The 19,313-nt window shown below is 50.4% G+C and overlaps 8 protein-coding genes across 8 annotated transcripts; 4 read left to right on the forward strand and 4 right to left on the reverse strand.

Annotated features, from left to right (window-relative positions):
* Positions 1-1,271: 1,271 nt before the first annotated feature.
* On the forward strand, positions 1,272-3,068 carry ANOM_002707 (glycoside hydrolase family 72 protein; the record flags this gene model as incomplete). Its single annotated transcript, XM_015547964.1, has 4 exons — positions 1,272-1,346; positions 1,406-1,443; positions 1,501-1,526; positions 1,591-3,068. The coding sequence occupies 4 exons, from the start codon at positions 1,272-1,274 to the stop codon at positions 3,066-3,068; spliced, it is 1,617 nt and encodes a 538-aa protein (XP_015409482.1).
* Positions 3,069-4,875: 1,807 nt separating this feature from the next.
* On the forward strand, positions 4,876-7,760 carry ANOM_002708 (uncharacterized protein; the record flags this gene model as incomplete). The annotated part of the gene is made up of 5 exons (XM_015547965.1): positions 4,876-5,594; positions 6,066-6,228; positions 6,285-6,815; positions 6,866-7,000; positions 7,053-7,760. The coding sequence occupies 5 exons, from the start codon at positions 4,876-4,878 to the stop codon at positions 7,758-7,760; spliced, it is 2,256 nt and encodes a 751-aa protein (XP_015409455.1).
* A 66-nt stretch (positions 7,761-7,826) lies between these two features.
* On the reverse strand, positions 7,827-8,696 carry ANOM_002709 (TspO/MBR family protein; the record flags this gene model as incomplete). The annotated part of the gene is made up of 2 exons (XM_015547966.1): positions 7,827-8,371; positions 8,432-8,696. Coding segments are annotated over 2 exons (567 nt in total), but the record flags the coding sequence as incomplete, so codon positions are not given.
* A 411-nt stretch (positions 8,697-9,107) lies between these two features.
* ANOM_002710 (Zn(II)2Cys6 transcription factor) lies at positions 9,108-11,437 on the forward strand (the record flags this gene model as incomplete). The annotated part of the gene is made up of 6 exons (XM_015547967.1): positions 9,108-9,706; positions 9,761-10,017; positions 10,070-10,301; positions 10,351-11,223; positions 11,274-11,344; positions 11,394-11,437. The coding sequence occupies 6 exons, from the start codon at positions 9,108-9,110 to the stop codon at positions 11,435-11,437; spliced, it is 2,076 nt and encodes a 691-aa protein (XP_015409478.1).
* A 463-nt stretch (positions 11,438-11,900) lies between these two features.
* On the reverse strand, positions 11,901-13,412 carry ANOM_002711 (UbiD family decarboxylase; the record flags this gene model as incomplete). The annotated part of the gene is made up of 1 exon (XM_015547968.1): positions 11,901-13,412. One exon carries the CDS (start codon positions 13,410-13,412, stop codon positions 11,901-11,903), a length of 1,512 nt encoding a protein of 503 aa, XP_015409477.1.
* A 681-nt stretch (positions 13,413-14,093) lies between these two features.
* Positions 14,094-14,816, forward strand: ANOM_002712 (UbiX family flavin prenyltransferase; the record flags this gene model as incomplete). The annotated part of the gene is made up of 1 exon (XM_015547969.1): positions 14,094-14,816. One exon carries the CDS (start codon positions 14,094-14,096, stop codon positions 14,814-14,816), a length of 723 nt encoding a protein of 240 aa, XP_015409480.1.
* A 669-nt stretch (positions 14,817-15,485) lies between these two features.
* ANOM_002713 (putative isochorismatase family hydrolase) lies at positions 15,486-16,389 on the reverse strand (the record flags this gene model as incomplete). Its single annotated transcript, XM_015547970.1, has 4 exons — positions 15,486-15,576; positions 15,636-15,855; positions 15,922-16,234; positions 16,300-16,389. 4 exons carry the CDS (start codon positions 16,387-16,389, stop codon positions 15,486-15,488), a joined length of 714 nt encoding a protein of 237 aa, XP_015409479.1.
* Positions 16,390-17,447: 1,058 nt separating this feature from the next.
* On the reverse strand, positions 17,448-19,208 carry ANOM_002714 (5'-methylthioadenosine/S-adenosylhomocysteine nucleosidase family protein; the record flags this gene model as incomplete). The annotated part of the gene is made up of 1 exon (XM_015547971.1): positions 17,448-19,208. One exon carries the CDS (start codon positions 19,206-19,208, stop codon positions 17,448-17,450), a length of 1,761 nt encoding a protein of 586 aa, XP_015409474.1.
* Positions 19,209-19,313: the final 105 nt, after the last annotated feature.

Below are 19,313 nucleotides of genomic sequence, written 5' to 3' on the forward strand. Positions count from 1 at the left end.
GTTCTTCTGACAGGTAGATAAGATCCTAATCCTAAATATCGTAAGGGCGACCATATCAACTGGCTCGAGTCAAATGAAAGCTGACGGGCATAGAACCACGGTCACGTCGTTTCCCAGAAGCGGTGATCCTGGATCTTCTTCGTTCAGGAAGTGAGGTGTTAATGGCTCTGGGCAAAATTACGGAAAAGATGTTGTTCACACTATTCCGGAAACTGTAGGAACGATGCCGCTGCCACTCTTCCAATAACTGCCAGACAAAGATCTCTTTAGGGAAGAGACCAAGGACTAATGTAACCTCAATCGTGCCATTTTGATCATTCATAGGCTACTGTCAAACATCAAACCCGACGGTAGTGCTTACATTGTGGGGATAAATGGAAGTTGGACAATATCCTTGCCTGCACTTGTGTCAGAATTCTCCAAACAATCAGATAACAGGATGTCTTCGTACGACATTTAGAATTGCGACGATGAGGTGTCAGAACCTCTCCGTGTAACATGCGACCGACGGAAAATGATTGAGGAAACAGAAAAGAGGGCGAGGAAAACTATTACTAGACTATTGCTAATCTTGCTGTGGTACTTTCCAACACTCAAGCCACCGGTCAGGATATCAATCTTTCCACCGATCCCGACCCGAATACAGAAAATAGCCATGTAAGCCCAGCGACTTGGACAGTTTGGCATTGGGCAAGACTAAAAGGTTCTAGCAAGTGCCACCCTTGACAGAAAAAGAGGATTGTGCGTAGGGCTCCTTAGGAGTGGTCCTTTCAATTACTACAGTTGTAGTAAAAACCCTTGGATGTATAGAAACTCTCCATCACGCTCCATACAGAAATCGAGAGGGGTGAAATATACCAAAGTCGCCCTGGTTGACATGGTTAGACGTGGAACATAGATTCAAACCCGACAATGACCATCGCTTTTGGGGTCTGTCAGATAATGTGACCTGTTGTAGCCCTCTTTGAGTTTGTTTCCCTTCTCTCTCACTTGGTCTTGCCGACCACGACAATTGTTTAGTTCGTCCAGTAGTTCCTTCCTTCCTGGTGGTTTATTCATAATTGGATGTGGGTTCACTATCAGCCTCTTGTTGCTTGTGTGATCTGGTTCTTTTGTCTCCTTCCTATCACCATTCACCTCATCTCACTTCGTCTTTCATATTACCCCCGGCCATCGCAGGGTAACAACCCCCGGACTTTCCGTACAACAATCATTACCGTGAACTGCTCTGGTTTACCGTTCTTACTACTCTACGACAACACTGTTTCATCATGAAGCTCTCCATCGTTGTACTGGGCACTGTGTTGGGAACAGCTCTGGCTGGTATGCCAACTATTGTCGCGAAGGTGGGCGCGAAACGGACGATTGCGACTCTCGTACTACTGCTGACAGCCGCGCCTGTTAGGGATCCAAATTTTTCTACAGCAACAATGGCACCCAATTGTAAGTACACAGTTCCACCTTGGATGCTTCGGCTCCTACTGATTGGTTGATTCTCAGCTTCATTCGCGGCATTGCTTACCAGCGTACGTGACTCCTCCCTCTCTGTGTGCTTCATGCTGTCTCCTTAACCAAAATTGCCATCATTAGAGGAACACACGGGCACAGGCGACACGAAATATTCCGACCCCCTTGCGGATCCATCGGCTTGCAAGCGTGACATCCCATATTTCACCAAGCTGCGCACCAATGTGATTCGGACATATGCCGTCGACCCATCCAAAAACCACGATGAGTGCATGAAAATGCTCGCTGATGCCGGCATCTACCTCATCTCTGACCTCTCCTCTCCGACCGAATCCATCGAGCGGGGAAACCCCAAATGGGATCTTGATCTCTACAAGCGGTATACAAATGTGATTGACGCATTCGCAAAGTATGACAATGTTATTGGATTTTTCACCGGAAATGAGGTTGCCAATGCCAAGGAGAACACGGCAGCCATTGCCTTCGTCAGGGCAGCAGTCCGAGATATGAAGGCCTACATCAAGCAGAAGAAGTACCGCGACTCATTAGCAATCGGATACTCTACCGATGACGATCAGTCAGTTCGTGCCGAGGTCGCAGATTACCTGGTCTGTGGAGACAAGGACAGCCAGATTGATATGTTCGGCTACAATATCTATGAATGGTGTGGGAAGTCTTCCTTCAAGGAGTCTGGCTACGAGGAACGTACCAAGGAATTTTCCAATTACCCCGTTCCCGCCTTCTTCTCGGAATACGGATGCAACAATCCTCGACCTCGGCCATTTGATGATGTTCCAGTGCTCTATAGCGACCAAATGAATGATGTCTGGAGCGGCGGCATCGTGTACATGTACTTCCAGGAGGATAACGACTATGGCCTGGTCACCCTGGATAAGTCGAAAATCAACACCATGTCGGACTTCAACAGTTTGTCGTCTCAAATTCAGAAGGCGACCGCAACGGGTGTGAAAAGTGCCGACTACCGCCCGACTGCCAGTGCGCGAACCTGCCCCAAGGTTGGGGACGATTGGCAGGCCAACGCCCAAGACCTTCCACCAGCCCCCAATGCCGATCTCTGCGGGTGTATGGAAGAAGGTCTCACATGCGTTGTCAAGGACTCAGTGTCGGAACAGGAGTATGGAAAACTTTTCGGAATGATCTGCGGCAATGAAGGTGTCTGTGATGGGCTGGCCCGTGATGCAATTAAAGGAAAGTTCGGTGCCTACGGCATGTGCAGTGCCCGGCAGCAACTCTCGTTTGTCCTCAACCAATATTACCAGCAACAGAGCAAGGAAAACCGGGCTTCGGCGTGCGACTTCAAGAGAGCCGCCTCCACCAAAAAGGCGATCAAGCCCACAGGCACCTGCTTGTCGCTGCTGGGACTGGCCGGTTCTGCTGGTACCGGTACAGTCTCGTCGAAGCCAACCGGTAGTGGCACTGGCAGTGGTAGTGGCAGCGGTAGTCACAGTAGCAGCTCCACCACATCGGACTCTGCTGCTGGGCTCATGGTAGCACCTCGATCGGTTCAGGCTGGTGCTTGGCAAATCGGGGCCTACTTGGTGACGGCGATGGTGGCAGGTTTTGGCATGATCTTCTTGTGAGCGACTATTGTCTACAATGACTTCACTGCCTTGACCTGGGCTCATTCCTTTCAGTCTATATCCAACTGTTTTGCGTTCTCAAACACGTGTAACTTTTTACCCACTGTACTTTATTGCCATTCATGACAACAGTTGCGTTGCTTGGGCGTATTCACCATCAATGCTTTGAGTTTCGACGTAGTAATTCATGTATCTTTGAAATTAGCGTCTCCAACAGGTAGACGAGTCGCTCGGAGACCTTTGGTGCATCTGGTATGCGCATACCGATGTAAGCTGTAAGTGTCTCGAGTCGATCTCGATCGAAGAATGTGAGTTTCGCCCATGAGACAAAAGTGCCGTATGGACGTAAATGCATAGACAGCATGATTCCGCACGTCGACTAGTTCCTACCCTTGTTGTTTACGTCTTGACAAAATGTCGCAATGCAGTCGTTGCGGAACCAGAGCGATCCAGTTTCAAGAGAACTGCCTTCTACAGTCTTTTCATGCCTTTTTATACTCCAAAGGGGGGTTATTCACGAATATTGATTCAAAAGTCCCGAACAGGAATATGTCCTCCATATTGTGCTAAATAAATTGAGTTGCACCGTAGAAGAGAGATATATATATCCCCCCTGCAAGTGGTGGAACGAACATGTGAGTTTGATGAGCAAAATGCTAATGGGAAGTCCAAAAGTGCCCAAAGTGATAGCGTGAATGTTAAGGAAATGAATGCCAGGGAAGAAGACGCCCCATCCTCTCCCCGCCGATCTCTCATGGGCTGCGGAGTACAGACAACGCCATTAAATATGTCTGGATGGGGTTGGGTTGAACCCCAGTTGAACCCGTGGTTACTAAACAGACAAGACTTTGTTGAGTCTAAGCCAGTTTCGGACTAGGATGCCTCACAAAGGACAAACACGACAAACACGACAAACATGTGGTCATTCCTACACCACCAGATTGTTGTACTCTGGAGTATGCAGGAAAGGTGATAACGGAGAGTCAAAAAAAAAAACAAGGAATCCTAGTGAGACGGTCTCGAACTGTGGATTTGCGACTGTCAGTCTTGACTTCTGGATCCAGCCCACTAAGGGGTTGAGGGCGGAGCTTGCCGCCCTGTGGGGCGTACTCTCGAGAAGCTCTGGAACACTGTGCCTTGGAATGTTGGTCTTGCTTCAGCGGTCTGGTAAGGATAACAGCGTGTTTCATAGCAGAGCGCCTCGTGTTCCGCTATTATTTTATTGTAAGTCAATGCATTCATATCCCCGTCCTATGCAGCTAGAGACTATGGTAGACATGAAGCATGATTGTGCTTTCCTACGCTGTAGACTTCTAGCCCTGTTAGGTCTGTTCCAACTGGCCAGGGTCTTATTGGGATTCCGTGCTTGATTGAGCTAGCGACAGACAAACTAAGTGAGAGGTCTTTGTTATCCTCTATGGTGTGATAGTGCATCGCCCTCCACCGCGTCATAGGGCTCAACGTGACAGGTGGCTGAGGGGAACCCTGTCCGAATGGGGATAAAAAAAGATCAGAATGCATGCTTAGCGTCCATAGGGCCAATCAGACGGAAGATATGGATCTAAGCCACGGGATCAGTGACCAATCAGAGTCTGTCCTCGCGTTGGAGCGCTGAGTAGCGCCAAAAAAGGTTAGCGTCGCTGTAGGGTGAGATTCGACCCCAAAGTAGATATAAACATGGAGAAAGACGACGGTCTCAAGTGCATCTTCAATCTACAATCACTCTTCTACGCTACCAAACTATCACAATCAACCTTTTTTCATTGTCCAGATCCTTTCAATACTCTACATTCTACAACAGAACACCATGTCATCTTATCCCACCGATGAGAAAACCAGAGGGTTCTCGCACCCGATTTACTCATCTCACAAGTATAAAATGTCCCAGCAACAGCAGTACCATCCTAGCCACTCTGCACCAGTACCTCCTCCATACCCTGGACAGTTTCAGCCGATGCCAGGAAATCCGCCATATGGATACCCTCCCCAGCCCTATCAGCAACCAATGATGGGCAACCCTCAGTACCCTCCACAGCCGCATCACACCCAAAATGCAGTGCGCTCCCTGAAAGTCGAGTTCTCCAGTTGGACATCTAGACATCTTGCTATCAGTGATCTTGGGCAAGGCTCGTTGCTCTATACGGCCGACCTGCACAGCAGAAACCCACAGATGGAATTCAAGAATGCCACCACGAACCATACCATCGCCACGGTGCATCTTCGGGCTCTAAAGCCAGAAATTGATATCAAGCTTCACGGCCGTGACATTCATCTTCGTGTGCGCGGCACCATGAAGAACGCAACCTCATATGAGTCGCTGGCGTTCCCTAACACGTATTTTACATGGAAGGACACCAGTGCATGGAAGTTCCTCAACTTTGAATGTGTGGACCAAAACAACGTCACTGTAGCCCGGTTCAAGCCGCATTCCTCTTTCTCCATGCGCAAGCTGGGTCAATTGGACATTCTGATCCCGCCGGCGACCAGTGGAGTTGCTATGGACGAACTGATGCTCACGGGTGTGTCGTTTATGTATTACGCATACTTGCAGCATACGCGGAACACCACTGTCGCTGTCACTGCCTGAGCCATCACTCTCTACACTTGACGGGACCTGCCGTGATTTGGTGATCTTCTTTTCTTTGGATTCATATATTTGTTTTATTTATTCTTTGCTTTTCCAGCGTCTGTTTCTTTTTACCCAATTCATTTTTTCTTCTCTTCCTCCCATTTTCATTTTCAATTTTTTTTATCCCTGAACGTATGGCATCTTGTGGATTATTTGTGGAATAAAATACCCCGGCTCATGTATGAAGAATCTCAAGTATCATTTAGACGGTGACCAATTATACGCAAAATTTAGAAAATGGAAAAATCCCTCGACTTGGCTTGTTCTTGTTATTTTGCCCCGTGGACAGTACTATTGGCCAACGTTCAACCCATGGCTGATCCTTAAATCTTACCGACTATCGAGCTGAAAAGTGCTCACGCTCACAGCCTCAATCTCAGCCTTGCCAAGCGACGGCCCAAGGCTTGGCATCTGCTATATCTTATCAGCCCGATAGCCGTATTCCCCAACGATGCGCCGCTGACAGCGAACACCATGCCTGGAGTACCATCAGGACGGGCGTGTGAAGGCTGTCGTCGCCAGAAGAAAAAGGTATGGAGTGAATATATCTCCCGGTATACCATCAGTGGCTTATGTCTTGGTTCTAGTGCGATGAGAAGCAACCAACCTGTTCACGATGTCTGCGATTAAACATACCATGTGTTGGATCCGGACAGCGGAGATTCAAGTTCCAACAGGAGTACACCATCCCGATAATGGTAAAGAAGGGAAAGCTTAAAGAACAGTGTTCAAAGGACCAGACAAGTTCTAGCAGCGACAAGGAACGTACAGAAGTGTGCCGGGTCTCCCCACACCCAAGCAATGCCCTGACAGTATTGAGTCAAGCCTTTGTGCGAGCTATACACCCGTCGACGGACATCCGATGGAATCTTGTCTGGATGTATGGGGGCTTTTTGCGAGATGTGCCGCCTCGACTGGGCACAAACGAGGCCCTGGACACCGCCGCGGATGCAGTGATATCTATGCATTCGGATTTCTGCGTCACGCGGAAGCTCTCTGTCCAGGCCCTCAGTAAGTACGGTCGTGCGTTAAATACCCTTCATGCCTATCTGGATGACCCGGTCAAGGCGGCTAGCACCGACACGTTATGCGCGGTCACGATACTCTTGCTCTGCCAGGTTCACAATTCCCCGTACTATGGGATGGGGTTGTTACTGACAATGGACAGGGATTTCTACCCGGCCATGGTAAAATCCAATCGGGCCATGCAGAGGGGGCTGCACAGATTCTGAAGGCACGGAAGAATTTCCGGCCCCGAGATGACTTCGAGGCAAAGCTACTCCTGACGTTGCGCGGGCCTGTGGTATGGCTGCCATGATCCAAAAGCAGGGGATGATTACTGAATCGAACAACAGCTCTTTGAAGGTCTATTCGTCAACAGCATCGACCTTAGCGGCGAGGAGTACGAAAGCCTGGTGGAAAGCGATCTCGATGCGGGCACGCCGGACGGGCAGATGATGCGCTGTCTTGCACGAGTCCCCGGGATTCGAGAACGCATTGCAGCGACCATGCCGGGTGATGCTGGGTTTGAGTCACTACGGCAGGAAGCTCGGGACCTCTATGAGAGCTACCAGGGAGTTCTGACGGCATTACAAGCCAGAACAACTTCGGTCGAGACGCCGCTTGCCACCGGGTCTATGTATCGTATGTGCACACTCCTTCATGCGCAGTATCAACGCATGTATGGACTTGGTCTTACCGTGGCCATTATCCTGAACTGCCTGGCCCGGGCGCTGGACCCAGACGACCCTGTACTCCCTGTCGAATCGACTTACTTCGCGCAGGAGATCGTCCTTTTGTCGGACAGTCAGGTGGCCTTTCGTCCCTTGGGGTCCTTTTATATGCTGATTTGCCTATTGACCGCGAGAGTGGGCACCACGGATAAGATCCTCCGGACCACGGCTGAAAGGGCTTTGGATAGTTATCAGCGCGAGTTCGATGGGCGGCGTGCCGCCGAGACGATAGCAGAATTTGAGGAAAAAGTGCAGCACTTGTCAATTTTTTCTGAATATGTAGAGGGCAATAGAATGAGTCACTGGGAGTCTAGGTTACTTGAGGTTTAGCATAGCACATCATCCATTCTTGTTTTGGCCTTGCCTGGCATTGCATAGCTGATACGTAGAAATAGATGTAGCCTGGAGGTAGAAGATACAGCGAGAAACGCAGTCATGAAAGACGCAAATATCAGATTGGTAAAAATACAGAACCACGACGTCTATTTACTGATCCTTCGGCTTTTCTCCAATGGTCCACTTATTCAATACTCCCACACCGGCATTGAGATACGTCGCAAATGCTAGCCACCCCGCGTAGGGGACCATGAGCCAAAAGGCCGTGCGATCCGTCTTCCACCAGGTCTGCATCAGAGCTGCCACGTTCCCTCCCAACAGCAACATATCCGCCAATGCCCAGGCAGGGCGACGGATCCCAAAGAAGAGGGGCATCCAGAGGTAGTTGAGCACTAGCTGTGATGTGTAAAGCGTTTGCCAATTCGTACCCAAGCTCTGTGCAGCGGTGGAGGAGGTCAGAGCGCTATATCCGGCCACTGTCGCGTGGTGAGCGGCGTATCCCATGGCCCCGTAGAGGACGGTCCACATTGGTGCGAATAGCCATGCCGGCGGATAGAAGGTCGGCTTTTGAAGTGATTTGTAGGTTCGCTTAGTTTTTCCTGAGCCTGTATAGAGTTTTAACGTGATCGGTCCCTTTATTATTAGTCTTTTCAGGTGCGACTCACGGTTGACCAGATAACCGACTAACATCCCGACCGTGGTAGGAGCTGTGACAGAAAGGATTGGCGAGGTAAAGACCTCTCGGGGAAGTGCTATCGACCAAGCCATCGTGGACAATCAATTATGTAGCTCAGCAAAAGTGAGAGTGAGCTTGACGAAAAGGGTGGGTTGGGTATTCCTTGAGACGCGGCGAGTGCCTTGGTTATAAATGCGTGTCAGCGCCCTGGCGGAGACTGACGTCATTGTGGTTAATGGATACGGGGAAATGAACTAAAAAAACAGCGCCGATAACATCGCGACAAGATAGGCCAGACGACAATGGATACCAGCTTATTGGAAAATGGGGGCTCAGGCGTGACCCTGTTTTTTCTTTAGTCTCTGGTGTACTGTTAGTCGTCGACTGTCTACTAGTATGTTCATCGTGTCCTTCTTGCTGATGGACATTGGTTGGAAAGTGTAAACATAGCAAACACCAACCTCCTATCTTATCGCCATGTGATGTCACGGGATCCCGATGGAAATGCCGAGTTTCCGGATCGGGAGTGGATCCTCCAGTCTTTAGAGTTGAGCATGGCTCCGATATGAATGACCACTGCGAACCTTTCCTTCACTTTTCACTCTTCATTAACTGAGTGTACCAATTCATGACCAACTGAATGAATCAATGAATGAACAAGTGACATGAATCACCGCAGTCCCGATGTGCAGCGCCAAGAGATCGACCGGGTGCTGCAACTAAAGCGGAAGCAGCGCGAGGCTAAGGCCTGTTATCCTTGTCGCCAGCGTAAAGTCAAGTGCGATAGCGGTCATCCTTGCCGAACATGTCAAAAGCGTGGCCATCCACATATTTGTGCCTATGATGTGTCGAAGGACTCGTCGCGACACTCGTTCCCCCGGTCGGGGAGGGTGGATCCCGCTCATGCATTGTCGTCGCATCAACCGGCCGGCATTACTTCCCCGCTGACTCCATCACCGTCGGCACTTAATGGAGCGGAAACCGAACGAGCGCAGCCGCTGGATACAACTTCATCATCGGGAGCTGCTCCGAGTTCGGAGTCAAACAGCCGTGATCGCTCTTCTGATTATGTCTTCTCGGGGCAGAACTCTGTGGTCTCCATTCTCCGGCTCCAAGACCCCGACGGCTCTATTGCCCGAGAGGCAGGGTCTGTGTTGGGCCTGCAGAACACATACGAGTATTATCCATTCCTGGACATCAAGAATCCCACAGATCGTTGGTGTGCCCTTCTGGACATACTCCCTCAGAGAACCGAGATCTTGAAGTAGGCTCGGCCTCCACCAGTGACTGAAGATCGAACGGCATTAACGGGGAATAGGTTTTTTCACCATCATCGCTTGTCGGCACACCCTTTCAACCCAATCTTGGTAGATATTGATGGGGTTGAGTCCGCCATATGCACCTTTTTGGAGTCTGTTGCATCTGGGGAACTGAGTAACCCAAACAGAATCTCGGAGCGCTGGTCTTCCGATAAGTCCATTGGTCACATCAGTCTCCTTTTGGCGACCTTAGCTTCCGGTGCTCACTTTTCTGATCTTGAAAACCCGCAACGCTCGGAAGTATGCCAGGATCTAGGTATGATACTGCAACGATTTTTTCGCTGGAGCTAATCGCTAATGGTGAACAGCACGTCGATCATTCCAGGCCCTGAGATTGGCGAATTTTCTTTTCAGGCCCTCCCTGGACATTGTCCAAGCTATGCTCATTTTGGGGAACATGTTGCAAAATAATGGGCAGTCTGACGCAGCCTGGGCGTTGCTTGGGACCACCGTCCGCTTAGCCCAAGCTGTCGGCTTACACACTGAACGCGGCACTTCACATTTGCCAGAAAGTGTCCGTTCAAAGGCCAAGAAGCTATGGTAGGATGTGAGCCAGTCACAGTAAAAATGAATGTGCTGACCCGTCAAGGTCCATGACTGTTTGGCAGGACTGCTTATTGAGCCTCTGCTATGACCGTCCACCAGTAGTCTCCATCTCGGGTTGGCAGCAGAGCCTTAATCCCACACCTGCATTGGCATTGTCATTCACGGATGTGATGCACTTCCTTTGTCAACTGGGTCTCGATATCGCCAAGGCTCAGGAGCCCGAGCATTGGGATTTGACGCGCGCCACCGAGTTATTGAGCGCGTTAGATAATGTCTACAGCCGTGCCCAGCCCCATCTGCTCTCCCGAGAACATTGCCATTGCTTACAGGAGCACCAGGAGCACCTCGCCCTTCGCATGCATATGTCATTTTGCGTATCAGTGCTCTGTCGGCCGACCATCCGAAGTTCGCCCAGCCATTCGGATGACCCTCGTTATAGCCGCCTACGACTCCGAGCCAAGGATAGCCTTGTGAGTGCATCGAATGCGTTCTTGGACTTCCAAACCTTGAGCACCGTGCCCTTGCGAACCTGGTCAATGGTACACACAGTCTTGAGCTCTACATTGCTCCTCTGCATTTGGCAGGAAACTCGGAATGACGATGAATGTCGAGACTTGCAGCAGAGAGTCATCACGGTATTCTCAACGGCGGATCCCTCAAGGAAGGACACCATCGGCGGATCAGATGATGGCCAGTGGTTGTCTGCGCGACATATCCGTGCCCTTGTGGCCCTGAGAAATGCTGTGCATAACGCGCCGCTTAATGCAGCTGGTCAAGAGGGTAATGGGTCGCAAGGGGAAGGCCAAACTACTTGCCCCCCCTTGAATCCTAATGTCAATGAACTTGTAGCCCAAGATCCCATGTTTATGCCCGGCTTCGGCCTTGGTGGGGGGTTGACGATGGGGGATGGAAACTAGTAAGTCGGTTCCACCTAGCCTGTAAGATCTGGTGATTGATAAAAGACAGCTTTCCGGATGGTATGCTAGACAATACAACGGATTTCTCCCCGTTGACCTATTTGGATTCCATAATGAACGGTAGGTGCGCCCGCGTGTCTCAGTTGCCATGTACTGACGTCGTCAAAAGTTCCATTATTCAATATCTCCGAAGACAATGCGTTCTTACAATAGCTTGCACTTATAGCGACATTTAGATTCAATACCGATGCATGATTACGGATCCTATTAACCCATCAGATTGGTGTTCTGCCAATCAGCCGAAACTCCACGGGTAAAAATACAAGACGTGGTGCCTTCATCCTGCAACCAGCAGTCATTGAGTCTTATACGGTGTGCAAAATATGCAACTCGCGTCATCTAGGACTGGGACTCTCCGTTACGATGGTAGAAGTCATTCTCTGCCTACCTCCGCACGACCTATAACTTCAGCCCTTTGCGCCAGTCAGCACAACCTCCCCTCCGAGGTTCCACAACAGGTGTGCCATGCGATATCTTTATTTCTCTAAAGCATGTGGATAAAAAGGCCCAGTTTCCTATCACGTTTCTCTTTCAAAACAAACTATCATCGTTGACTCATTCTATTACCAAGCAAGCGACCCCACTATTTATATGCCTAATATACTGTACACATAATTTATTCCTGTCTTCTGAATCCCAAAGCCTCCCAGTTGGCCCTCACCTTTGCTTTGATCTCCTCTGGATAAGAGTGTTCAAAGTCAGCGGCTTCCCAATCAGCGCCCGTGGTGTACTCCTTGGGCATCAGAGCGTCGGAAACAACCTTGCCACCCGTGGTGGGTGAGCCTGTGCCGTGGCCCATGTAAGGGATGAGCGGGAACCCCCGGACGTCCTCAAAGAATGTCTCATCTGCATTGGGCCGACACCGCGTCGCGAAAGCCCACATGACATCTTTCCACTCATACGGATCAATATCATCGCCAACCAGGACCAAGCGGTGGATGGTGTACCCGGCCTTATGGTTAAACACCACATCTCCGACCCATTTCTGAAGCTCTTTTGGTGTTAGCTTCATTTCACGAAGCTTGGCGGTATCGACTTTGAGAGCCACCCAGGTAACCTGTGCCTCGAAGGGCGAAAATGTGTCAGTGATAGGGAGACCGGCTAGCTGGCAGATTTTGCGGATTTCGGCTGCGGCCAAGGAGCCAATCATAGTATGGGTCTCGTCGGTAAGACGACCACAGGCGGACATGGGAAGGATGGCGTCAGTGCGGTAGGTGATTTTGTTGACCCTGTAAACGGGACACTTGTGGCTATCGCCGGGGAAAACGTAGCCATGCATTTCACCGAAGGGGCCCTCGTCGGCAGTTTCAGTAATGGAGAGGGTACCCTCAAGCACGATCTCCGCATTAGCGGGAACGTACAGATGGTTGGTGTCGCACTTGACGAGCTCCAAGGCGCGACCAGTCATGGCACCAACATACCCAGCCTCAGTAACACCGTCCGGGATGGGCATCGACGAGGCCATGATAGCGGCAGGAGGAACTCCGAAGCATAGAGCCCATGGGACATCCTTGCCCTCCTTTTTCCACATTTGGTGGATTTGCCAGATATGTTGGGGTTCAATCACCAAACCGGTCAGGTGGTTCTTGTCCTTGACCATCGCACGGGCGATAGACCAGTTGGTCCATTTCCCATCAGGAGACTGCACAACATGCATACCGTATGTTTGCAAGTATTTTCCACCGTCGGACTTATGCACCATCGGCACTGGGAGTGCTGTGAGATCGATTTCATCGCCTTCAAGACAATTCTCCTTCACGGGACCGGTTTCGACAATCTTGGGGTCAATGGGAGGTAGCTGGGAAGCGGATAGCATCTTGTCAAGGATCTCCTTCATGCTGGCGGTAGGGGGCAGAGCCAGGTGGCGGGCGAGACGGCCATAGCGGTCGCGTTTAGACCTTCTGAGAGAGCCGGGAGCGCCCAGGATACGGAACAGGCCATTCTTTCCCATGCCTTTGAGGTTGTTGAAGAGGGGGGCCTTGTCATCGGTTTCGCAGACAAGACGAGTGATCGCGGCGGCTTCCAGGTTCGAGTCGACTTCGGTGTTGATCTCGACCAGGTCATCGTCGGCCCTCAGGGCCTCGACGAAAGCGCGGAAGGAATGATCGACTTCGGTAGACGCGGCCATGTTTGCTGGCTAAGATGGTAAGATACAAACTTAAACTGTTATTCGGTGGGAGTGTGTGGGTGTTGGTGTGTCGACCGCTGTCAGGATACCCCCCTGGACTTCTTATATACAGCTGCATCTCGCCTAGTACGGATCATCGGCAGCTGTGAATTACTTGATTAGGTAGTGGATGGTACGTCTTCCAGCGTCGAATCTTCTCAAATGCTTGTTTGATCCTGCCGAGGAGATGCTCGGGGCCTCGGACGTGGGTAGGGTTCGTTCAGCTCGGAGGCTCGGAAAGCGCTCCAGGAGATGCGTCTGGACCCACCAGGGATAAAATAATGTAAGGAACCAGACTACTGGAAACGCCTTCTCGAACTTAATCCACTGTTTCGGAACTCGGTGGCTCGGAGATTGATACATCTTTGATGCATGATCTGCAGGAGGCCAATGTCAGAGGATCTGGTCGAACAGGATCCCGAACCATTTCCATGTTTTCTTACCTGTCCGTTGCCGCTCCGGCAAGGGATATCCGGTATTTGCTATAAATACACAGACCTCGCAGTGCATTCGCACCATCATCTCATCAATACGGTAGTGAAGACTAAGGCAACTACTACTACACCAGTATCAAGCTTTCTGTTGACCCACTTCAAATCCTGACCGACATATCATCTTGGTACTCTTGATCAGAATCTCACAATGCTCTCCTCTTTCCTTCCTTCTGGCACAAATACGCCAAACCCTGGCCGTCATAGCCCTGACAACGCATCCGAAACCCAATCAACCACACAGTCCGCACCAGTCGAGTACACAGCCACCCCAATACCTCCAGTACCAACCGGCGGCCGACGCAAGCGAATCGTGGTGGCCATGACCGGAGCCACAGGATCGATTCTCGGGATCAAAGTCCTCATCGCTCTCCGACGACTCAACATCGAAACCCACCTCGTAATTAGCAAATGGGCGGAAGCAACCATTAAATACGAAACAGACTATCACCCACGGAACGTGCGTGCCCTAGCAGACTACGTCCACAATATCAATGACATGGCCGCGCCCGTATCCAGCGGCTCCTTCAAGACTGACGGCATGATCGTTGTTCCCTGCTCCATGAAGACCCTGGCCGCCATCAACTCCGGCTTCTGCGAAGATTTGATCTCCCGGACTGCAGATGTCATGCTGAAGGAACGCCGAAAGCTGGTTCTTGTCGCCAGAGAAACTCCCCTAAGTGATATCCATCTTCGCAATATGCTTTCCGTGTCACAGGCTGGTGCTATCATCTTCCCGCCTGTACCGGCTTACTATATCAAGGCGGCATCTGTGGATGAACTCGTTGATCAGAGTGTTGGTCGCATGCTGGATCTGTTTGATCTGGACACGGCCGACTTTGCCAGATGGGAGGGCTGGAAGAAGGACAACTGAAGCCAGCAAACACAGTGTCACTTCCAACTTGCGACACGTACGCTGATGTTGTTTGGTTTTATTTCTCAAAACACTATACCTGGGTTACTTTTAGGCGAAAAGGGGAAGGCACAGAATAGCATTGTTTTGCATAATACAATTAGGATGGATTGTTGTTCGACAGCATAAAGGCGTCATTTGGGGCTAAGCGTTCTATATTTTATTCTATCAATGAAAATGAGATCCATAGCTTGTGTTATTATCTTTTTTGCGTGTTTGTTCAATTAAGAGTAAGATCATTAGGAGGCCCTTTTCGATTTCCTGGATGGGGCCAGGTGGATGTTGATTGAGGCACATGACCGACTTTTAGGAGATTGAGATATGGAGAAGGCTCGTTTCTTTTACATGGTTGTGTTTATATGGCGGAGGGATAAATTGGTTAGCTAACCTGGGGCAAAAGGGATTTTGTGGAACGGTTAGTAGGTAAAGAAACTGGTTCTGGAAGTGCTGGGAGATAGTTCTGTTGAATTAGATTCCCTAAGCCGATTTGCCTCTATTTATAGCGTGTATCTATCTATCCCATCAACTTCACATGAGCATTGGATGCCCCCTATCCTTTCTGCCTAGACTAACTAGTCTAGTGTAATGATCCTGTCTTTGACTCTTGTCTCGGTTGACCACGGATCTAACTTAGATCAAGGTCGACTCGACGGGAGCCAGAGTTCCATTCTCAATAGCACCAGCATGGTGGCGGGCAACCAGGCCGTAAGCGAATTGGTACCTGGAGAAGCGTCACGTCAGTGATTTAGCACAGAAAAGATAAGAATGGTGATATCGTACTTGTCAAGCATAGGAAGCACCTCGGTCAAGCCGGGGGTATTTCTCCAATCCCTCATCAGATCGGTAACGATGCCGAAGAGACCCATCAGAGTGACACCGGCCTTCTCCATACGGCGGTTGGCATCCTCAGCCAGGCGGGGATCGAAAGTACCGCTGGCCTCGGTGTTGGCGAAGACCTCGTAACCCTCGTCGATGAGGGAAAGAGCAAGGAATGCAGTGCCTGTCCAATTCAACATTTAGCAAATGCCACCACTCCAATCGATATACGTGAAGAAGGCAGACGTACAAACTTCAGTGACGATACCACCGATGATCAGCTGCTTCTTGCCCGTGGCCCGGACGGCAGCACGGAACTCCTCGTTGTCCCAGGCGTTGACCTCACCCTGGCGCTGAACCAGGGTGGCGTTGGGGTGCATATCCCGGATCTCCTTGAGCAGAAGACCGTTGGGACCAGTGTCGGAGGAGGTGGTCAGGACGGTGGGGAGGTCAAAGACGTTGCCGACGGCGGCGTGGGCCAGCATGTTGTTGCGGAAGTCATTGGTGCCGTAGTCACGCACCAGCTGGGCGAGGCCGACCTGGTGATCAATGACGAGCAGGGCCTGACATGGACCGTTAGTATGTGCGTGACTAGGAAGGTTTTTCATGAGAAGCAAGTGAGACATACCGCGTTGTCCTTGTCAATTCTGTTCCACGCCAGGGCGGGGACAGAGGCTCCGAGGAGCGCAATGGTCTGGAAGATCTTGCTGAGCTGCATTTTTCTGGGTTTGTCTTGAGAGATAGAAAGCTATTGTTGCTCAATGGATCTGGTGCTGCCTGGGAAAAGAACCTGGATGGTGAGGAGAAGCCATCTGTTTATATAGTGTGCCGAAATTGCCACCGGACGCTAGAATGAGCCTTCAAAGCATGCACATAGCATTGGCAATATCGAAAACTTTTCAAGTTATCATTATCAACTATTGGATAATCTTTTGGTCAGCCTTCAGAATGCTGGCGGGCGTCTTGGCATGCATGAGCCGTAGTGGGACCAGCATCGCTTAGCACTGCTTATACAATTCTGACAAGACCCTTCTTGGCGGCCAACCCTTCCCTGATATGGCTTTTTAACGGCAGGGGAGTTTTGGCCAACCAATACCACCACGGCAGGAGAAATTAGCCAGGACCCTAATTTGTGAAGAATAGACACTTAACGGTCCGGGGGTACCCGGGCAAATCGACGATTCTCCCCTGGAATGGCCCACGGTTGGAGAGTAGTGCTGCTTTGGCGCCTGTCCATTACTTAATGGAGTATGAATAATACGAGGCATTTTCTTTGCAAACGATCCGTCATAGAAGTTCATAGCACAGGAATTCTGATTCTTCACAGTCCACAATGACGTTGTCTAAGTCAGTCGGCCATTCTATCAATGATACCTACCTCTGCACGGGTTAGCTGTACATCAGGATAGTTTGTTCGCTTGATCCAACGCAAGGATAGCCAACGAAAATTCTTCTTTATGTGAGATATGCGCAACCCTTTCAGACCAGGCCCGACCCACATCCATCCCAAGCAAGCAGGGAAATACGTAATGTAAGCAGTTCAAACCTGCGTTTCCGTCCCTGGTTACTGGTAGAATGTTTCGTTATTATGATTTCTAGATTAAATACTATTGTGATTGAGATCCTTGTTTGTATGTGTTAGCTGCCACGCCAGGAGAAAGAAATCAAATCAAGACGCAGAAGATATGAAAAAACAATATCGAAAGACACCTTGCGTAATTCGCAAAACTAAAATTGATCGGCCCACATTCGCGAGGGCAATGGTGGATTGAGACGTCAAACGGATGCCCGTCCTCGGAATTCATTAATTAGAGCCACAATTTCTGGAACTTCCTCGCCGGCCTCCGGGCATTTATTATTTTTCTGATCGGTTGAGTGTTTGTTTCTTTTCGCCATGGAATTGGGAACGGGAATCTGTGTGTTACGCCTCGAGACGTAGCCGTGTGGTTTCTTGGACCGTGGAGGTACTGGGGGTTTGGATGCACTGGATACGGAGTCTGTCCTCTCAACGGGTGCATCCTGTTGCTGCCAAGGTATCCTCTCAAGCGGATCACAGCTGGAGTCGGCAGGCGAAAGTGGGCCGCCGGTATGGTGTGGGATGCTTATAGAGATATTCCTACCGATCTCTTTGCCCATCAGGGCTCGCACTCCTTGAAGAAGCTCTGCGGTACTGCCCAACACCTTTTCCCTCCCAGCACCGTCCCACTGAATGGTAGAAAAGTCCGTCGGGCATTGATCCGGAGATTCTATCCAATCCGCTCCACTCTGTCTTCGTGCGTGAGACATTGCTTGCTGGCCAACGTAGATGTTGATATGTATGGGTGCGCTCCCGAACTGTTGCGTAGGACCCTGCACAGGCTGTGCTGGTTTCATCGGACCCTTGAAGTCAGGGGATTCGATGTTCGCTGCCACTGATAATAGCCAAAGGTAAAAGGACCAAATCAATTGCCCAAAAATAGCCAGTAGAAGGCAGATCCCAATAAAGGCACTGTGCAAGGTCGTCACCATTCCAGAGGGCACTTTTTCAAGGAGTCGCGTGAAGTCTGCACGGTCAACAGCCCATCGCTGCTGCTCACTCACTGGCTCTGTACCTGTGGAATCAACCGGAGGAATGGTGAGTAGCAGCTCTTTGGCACAGACGGCGGCAGCGGCAGCGGCATATCCATGCCATTGATCGTTCTTGTGAGCGTCGGCATAATCACAGATCCCGCGAATTGCGATCCAATTAAAGGTATCTGAAAGGCCAGCCGCCTCCATCTCAAAGCAAATGGCTTCTATCTCATGTGCGAGTTGATCTCTTGTCTTCGCGTCTTTCATGACCTGGTCAGCCGATGCGATAGTCCCTTCGTGAACCTCGATCAATCTGTTGCTGCGAGGGGGACGCTGGACTAGATGGGGATGCCACGCAGCCTTTTCATTTGCGCATTCGCAACCTCTTGTATGCACATATTCAGGTGCATACAGTCGGTCTGTGTGCGGTGCAGGTCTGCGAAATGTGTCTCTAGTAGCTTGAGACTTGTCGAATGTGGCTTCCAGATTCGTGTGGAGATCGATCCCATTGGAAAGACGCGTTCTTAGGGTATTTATTGAGGGGCGAAATTCTGGAGCTGGAGAAAAGGTCTCACCAGTTATCTTGAATCCTTCCGTTGTTCTTTTACCGAAGCCATATTGCACAACCCTAGACCCGATCACCACATCCCCAAGACGCACATCAGTCGTCGCATTCGGTACGCCGCCACCGATTCCCACCATAAAGACCAGTCCGATAGATAAAAACCTTCTCTTCATGTCCTCCGCTACCCCCGATGTGGATACTAACCCGTATTTCCCCGCAGGAAGACATCCGATCACCACCTTATGAGGCCCAACTCTGCCCCGAGTGTAGTAGTTTGCGCCATCTTCGGCTCGCAAGAAGCCAGTTTTCTCGTCGTAGACTTCATCTAGGACTTCGCGGGCGGCAATGTATTCTTTCAGAAGGGCGCAGACCCAGCCGATGGTAAACTCATTGTCGCTGGGTCGTCGCATAGATTCACCCATTTCAACGGCGATTTGGGCGGTATAACAACCGCCAGGATTGCGTATGGCAGTTATCCAACGAGGATTATCGCTTGTCCTTCTGGAGGGTCGGTGTCAAGTTCCAAA

Source organism: Aspergillus nomiae, assembly GCF_001204775.2.
Source record: "Aspergillus nomiae NRRL 13137 chromosome Unknown contig00050, whole genome shotgun sequence".
NCBI classification, from domain to species: Eukaryota; Fungi; Ascomycota; class Eurotiomycetes; order Eurotiales; family Aspergillaceae; genus Aspergillus; species Aspergillus nomiae.